We start from the raw sequence: 6,124 nt of genomic DNA, 5'->3' as shown, positions 1-6,124 counted from the left end.
AAACGTCTCAGGCTGCCGAGGGTGAGATGACCTGAATCTCCCCCTCAGCCACCCAGGGCGTCCAGCGAATGCGGTCCAGGGGCGCCCAGATCTGAACACGGCTGGATGTGCAGCTCAGGCCTCTTCAGATCCCCACCTTTCCTTCGGTGGGAGGGCAGCACCTTCCCAAACCCCATCAGGACCCTGGCGCGCACCCCCAGGGAACACATGAGCGCACGCAGGGTGAGGCTTTCTTTCAGGGACTTTACTCAAAACACTGAACAGTCGCAAGAAGAGAATGCTGGGGGGTCCCGCTATCACCCACCCCTAGTTTAGCGATAGCTGGAGGCCAGCGCCAAAATCACGTGGCTCAGGAACTTGACCAGAGAGGCATGCAGGGCGGGGCTGAAGTCTCCGGGGTAGTGCCGGGCGAAGGTCACGAGCAGGCAGTGGCCCAGTAGCTGCGGAGGGATGGAGTCATCCCCACCGTGGTCCATCTGTCCCCCCACATCCTTCCTTGTGAACTCCTCCCCCTCCTGGCAAGAGGGCCCAGCCCCCACCACACTTGCTCACCTTGAAGTTGGCCGGGTTCACTTGCAGCTTGTGCGCGTGCAGGTCGCTCAGAGCCGACAGGGCACGGGGCAGGTCGTCCAGGTGGTCCACGGCCAGGGTCAGCGCGTCGGCCACCTTCTGGCCGTGGGCTTTGACCTGGGCGGAGCCGGGGCTCAGGTCCAGGTGGGCGAAGTATGTCTTGGTGGAGGGGAAGGCCAGGAAGGTCCTTTGGGAGGAATGGCTAGTGAGGTGCGCCCCTGGAGTCGGGGCTTGAGGAGGAGGGCATCGGGAGGGCAGGGATCCATCCCCAGGGCGAGCAGGAGGCAGGTGAGCCCGGGGGGCGCTAGGGCCTGTCCGCACCTCTCCAGGGCCTCCGTGGTGTAGACGCCCACGTTGTTATTCAGTTTTCTCCACAGAGCGCGCACTGCAGCCTGGTCCGCCGCCGCCAGCGCCATCGTGTAGCCGCGGGCCCCCAGAGCCGGCTAAGGCGATGGCTGCGCCTGCGCCAAACGGCCAGCAGGTCCCCGTGGCCTCTAGGGGGCGCCACTCTGCAGAGTCTGGTCCAGAGGGATCCGGTAGCGTCCAATCTCCATCTGCTCTGACCTGGGACCTTTCCAATCGCTCTGTACCCGGAGGCCCCCGTTTTTGTAGTGTTTATTGTATGGAAACTAATACTTAATACATATTACTATCAGGTAACACAACTTTTTAGCATAGAGTTTAGCATTGCATGTCAGCTTATTGTACCTTCCAAGTCTATTAGGACACCTCCCTTAGTCTGTTTTATCATTTATTGTATAGAGTGAATATAACTTCTCCTTCCCAAGGTTGTTGTGAATTAAATGGGTAAGAAATGGTAAATGCCTCATTTATAGCAGGCATCCCTTTCGGGACAGTGAACATTTATTGAGTGTCTAGGGTGTATGGTAATGATAGCTAATGCCTATGTGGCACCACTCTTTTTGTAGTTGTGGTGGTGGAGGTGGTAAAATTCATGTAACATAAAATTTGTCATCTTAGTCATTTTAAAGTAGACAGTTTGGTGTCCTTAATTACATTTACACTGTTGTACAAACATTACCATTATCCCATTCCAGAACTTTTTCATCATCCCAAATAGAAACTCTGTATCCATTCGCAGTCATTCCGTAACCTTCCTGCTCTAGCCCCTGCCAACTACCAACCTGTGCCCTGTCCCCGTGGGTTTGCCTGTTCTGGATATTTCATATCAATAGAGTCATGCAGTGTATGGTCTTTGGTGTCTGGCTTCTTTCACTTAGCACACTTTCAAGGTTTACCCACCTTGTATTATGTATCTATACGCCTTTGCTTTTTATCGCTGAACAACATTTTATCGTATCACATTTTGTTGGTCTATTGGTTGATGAATGTTTGGGTTGTTCCTTCTTTTTTTCCTAATAATAAAATAAGGAACACCGCCTCTCACTGCGAGCTCAGACTGTGTTGCCAGCTGTGCTAAACACATCGCAAACTGAGGCAGGGGACCCGCTGTCTTATTTTTCAAGGACCACTCTTTTTCATTCCCCCCACAAGGACCACGCTTGAACCCAGGGAAGAAAGGGCACTGCTTTCGGTTGGAAGCTTGGGACTGGACAGCAGCCAGGACCAGACCCACAAGCCCTCACTCTGAGGCTGCAGCATTAGAGACCTGCTCCGTGGGGAGGAAGCACATCAGAGTGCAGGCTCCTTGGCCCTAGTTCTCCTCTCCCCTGCAGCACTGGGGGAACCAGAGGGGCCAGCCTGCAGTGGGTGCCCAGCTGGGCCCCAACACTGGGCCTCCAGGCCTGTGATGGCTCCAGGACATCAGTAAATATAGAGTGAGCATCCTGGAGGTGGGCCCAGGAGAAAAGGGTGCCTGCAGGAAATTGCCTGGCATCTGCAATTGCACTGCTCAAATCCAGTTTCATCCAGATGTGCATGTATTTGGGAGGCACGTGATGGAGAGAGGAGCGCTCAGTTAGTCCCTGAAAGAGTATGACGGAGGTGTCTTCCCCACTGTCTAACTCTGGGGGGAGCCATGGGAGAGCTTAGAGGTCCGGGGCTGGAGACCCACCCATTCTGAATGTAAACGCTGCAGAATGTAAACATGGAAAACGAATTGCGTAAACTCCTGTTGAATAGCGAAAGCTCCAGAATGAAAGGCAGCAAACACTCCAGGGTGAGAGTGGAGGGTTGCTCAGTGGATCCCAGGAAGTGACAGCAGGACTGGTTCCATTCCCGCCTCTACCCTTTTCTCCCCTTCCCTCTCTTGGCCTGCTGCGGAGAGGCCCGCGGTCCGAAGCAAGGAGAACCACCCTCACCCCTGGCGCGTCCGGGCACAGAGAACAAAGGCCACACAGGCTGCAGCCCACTCAGACTTTATTCAAAGATCAGGATGTGCGGGCGGAGGAGCGCCAAGGGGCGCCGCCCAGGGCAGGGATGGCCTGGCCGCGGCTCCAGCTTAACGGTACTTGGAGACCAGCACGGTGCTCACGGAGGCCAGGAACTTGTCCAGGGAGGCGTGGACGGCCGGGGTGAACTCGGCGGGGTTGTGGCATGCCAGGGTCACCAGCAGGCAGTGGCTCAGGAGCTGTGGGGAGAGGCGGGATAAGGGGGCGCTAGGGCGAGGCCGCCCCGCGCCGCGCCTCCTTCTGGAACCCACGGGAGCGCTCGGCCCAGCTCTCTGCCGGCCCGGCGCCCGAGCTCACCTTGAAGTTGACGGGGTCCACACGCAGCTTGTAGGCGTGCAGGTCGCTCAGGGCGGACAGGGCGCCAGGCAGGTCATCCATGTGGGCCACGGCGTTCCCCAGGGCGTCGCCAACCTTCTTGCCGTGGCCTTTGACCTGGGCAGAGCCGTGGGACAGGTCGAAGTGGGGGAAGTAGGTCTTGGTGGTGGGGAAGCTCAGGAACATCCTGCGAGGAGAGGAGGGTGAGAGGCGGGCGGAGGCGGGGGTGGCGTGGGGTGGGGTGGGGGGTGCAGGGCAGGATCTTGGGCCTGGGATTCGGGTGAAGGGATGCGGACGCTGCTGGCAGGCCGGTGGGCGGTGGCGGGCGCCGGGGGTCGGGGTGGAAGCTGGCAAAGGAGGTCCTCACCTCTCCAGGGCCTCTGCGCCATAGTCGCCAGCATTGCCGCCCACCTTGTCCCAGGCGGCCTTGACGTTGCTCTTGTCAGCGGGAGACAGCACCATGGTTGCTTCTTTCTGAGTCTGTGCGAGGACCAGAAGGGTTGCGGGCGGGGAGTGCGAGGAACTTTTATGCCCGGGGCGCCAGGGGCACGCCCGCCGCGGCCGCGCTCATTGGCTGGATGGGAGCCGGGGATGCGCTGCTTGGCCAGCACGGCAGGGGGCGCCCTGCACCGAATCTACGCCTCGCCCAGTGTCCTGGGACAGGATATTTCTCCCTCGCAGGATGCGTTGCTTCTGAACCGCTGCATCCAGCTCCCCCGGAAGTAGCATCATCGCTCCCTAGCTGGTGCGGGACGGTTTGCAGAGGTGGGTCGATGCTGGCTCTTCCATTACGTGAGCTCATGACACCCTTTGGGGTCTCTGAGCTTCCTTAGCCCCAGGTTGCTCTCACCTGAGGACCCGCCCTGGTACACGCTGGGCGTGTTTAACGTGGGCAGAATCGGTGATGAATGGGCTATTGAGTGCGGACGGAAGAAAGGCCTGCCTAGTCCAGGACAGAAAGACAGACACGTGCACAAAGAGGTCGTTGCTCACATGTTGACAAGAATTCCTGCCTGGAATCCTTCCTGCTTCCCTTCAGTCTTGATTCTTCCAGCCCCCATCTCTCTCCCCCGCCACCCCCCCCCCCCCCCCGACAAATAATCATTGTCATTGACCACCAACCGGGGAGAAACAAATACTGAGGAGCATGGTTCCCACGGCTGGGGTGGGGGGCCCCCCCGGCTGCAGCTTCTTCTCCCAGGGCGGTGGTCCTGGTGGCCTCTCCTGTTCAGGATCCCTGTGAATGACTGTCTCTCTCCATGACTGACCCAATGGTTCTGGTTCACCATGACAACACCCCCACCTGTCCCCCAAATTGTGCCTGACACAAGACTTACTAGGTAAATAGTGGTTGAATTGATCAAGTTGCTGCTTAACAAGAGCTGAGCTTTCAGCCTAGCTAGGGACATGGACAGTCATCAGATCATCACACAAGTACATACAGTCTCAAACCTTATTAAGCCCTAAGGAAGTATGAAGGGAGTGGGTGAGACATTCAAGGGTATTTGGGTTAGTCTGAGGGTCATGGTGGGCTTCCCTGAGGAAGTGAGACTAGAGGATGAGTAAGTATTAGGTCGTGTAGGGTGGAAGGGGAGTCCCCCCCCCCCCCCCATGGCTTGTAGGGGGAGTGAGGGCCTCTGTGGCTTTAGAATGGAGGTGGGTAGGAAGAAGCTGGCCAGACTCTGCAGGATGGGGAAGGGAGGGACTTCTGGAAAAGCAATGAGAAGGGGCAGAAATTCAGGCTGGTGCAGTCCCCTTACTGGTGACAAATGATGGTCCCTTGGTCTAGTTGGTGGGAGGGAGTTCCTGATGAGGTTAAACATGAGAATTGGGTGAAGAGAAAGGGAGTGAGAAAACACTGATATGCCCTTTCTTGGGAGCTTGGAGGAAGACTTAGCTTTGGGGGGGGGGGGGATGGGTTTCCTTCAGTCCACTCTCTGCCTCCATCCCTCCCCTAGGACCTTCACTCAAGACTTGCCCTGTGTGTCCAGGAGGACTTGATGGTTAAACTGACTTGGAGAGAGAAGAAAGCAGTTTAGGCAAGCCTCAGCAATGCTCCCTTGGGCTCTGCCCTCTGAGCCTGCTCTTATCATTTTGTTCCTCCTGGACCCTTTTCCCACTTCATTCCATTTTCCCTTCCTACTACTCTTCACTCTTTTCCTGATTCTGTCCACAGCCTCAGGCCCAATCCTGGCTCTGAAGAACAAAAGGGATAAGACCCTAGGGGCTAAGAAGCACCAAACTCCATTCTTCAGCCGGCCTGGGACAAACCCCTCCTTCTGCATCTTGCTCCAATCCTCCTGCCCTCCCTGAGCCCCTTTAAGGCAAGACTTAGAGGACATATCTCAGTCTATAGCTTACACTTCTCATATGGGGAGAGCTCCCACATATAAATAAGGAAAAAAATGGTTTAAAAGATCAATTGACAAATGAAATTAACAAAAATATAGAAATAACCAATACTTGGCTGAAAATGACACAATTGAATAAACTAGCCAGAAGAGATGTAGAGAAGACAAGGTTGAGAGAGAAGAGCAGGTTGCAGACAAATATCTATGTTAGGGTGATAGTTTTGACAAAAAAAGTGTAGTTGTAAACGTAGCTGTGTTCCCTCAGCACAGGATAGGAGCCAGTGGGCTTAGTCCCAAACTCTTCACTTGGGCTTCTGCAGCAGGGGGGGGGGGGGAGGGGTAGCAGGGCAGAGGGACACTCTCTCATTTGAATAACACAAAAAGGGTATGTGTGTGTGTGTGTGTGTGTGAAAACATAAGTGGATTTTAACTTATTTCTTAATTGTTTTTTCCTTTTAAATAAAAGTGAGTTGGGCCCTAGCCGGTTTGGCTCAGTGGATAAAACCTCAGCCTGTG

General features: G+C 55.6%; 2 protein-coding genes across 2 annotated transcripts; both read right to left on the bottom strand.

Annotated features, from left to right (window-relative positions):
* Positions 1-311: 311 nt before the first annotated feature.
* On the bottom strand, positions 312-986 carry HBQ1 (hemoglobin subunit theta 1). The gene is made up of 3 exons (XM_008157673.3): positions 892-986; positions 553-757; positions 312-440 (listed from the first exon to the last, which is right to left on the bottom strand). The coding sequence occupies exons 1-3, from the start codon at positions 984-986 to the stop codon at positions 312-314; spliced, it is 429 nt and encodes a 142-aa protein (XP_008155895.2).
* Positions 987-2,893: 1,907 nt separating this feature from the next.
* LOC103300780 (hemoglobin subunit alpha) lies at positions 2,894-3,755 on the bottom strand. Its single transcript, XM_054714211.1, has 3 exons — positions 3,625-3,755; positions 3,240-3,444; positions 2,894-3,121 (listed from the first exon to the last, which is right to left on the bottom strand). Exons 1-3 carry the CDS (start codon positions 3,717-3,719, stop codon positions 2,993-2,995), a joined length of 429 nt encoding a protein of 142 aa, XP_054570186.1. The 5' UTR covers positions 3,720-3,755; the 3' UTR covers positions 2,894-2,992.
* Positions 3,756-6,124: the final 2,369 nt, after the last annotated feature.

Source organism: Eptesicus fuscus, chromosome 4 (assembly GCF_027574615.1).
Source record: "Eptesicus fuscus isolate TK198812 chromosome 4, DD_ASM_mEF_20220401, whole genome shotgun sequence".
Taxonomy (NCBI): Eukaryota; Metazoa; Chordata; class Mammalia; order Chiroptera; family Vespertilionidae; genus Eptesicus; species Eptesicus fuscus.
This window is presented reverse-complemented; position numbering and strand designations above follow the sequence as displayed.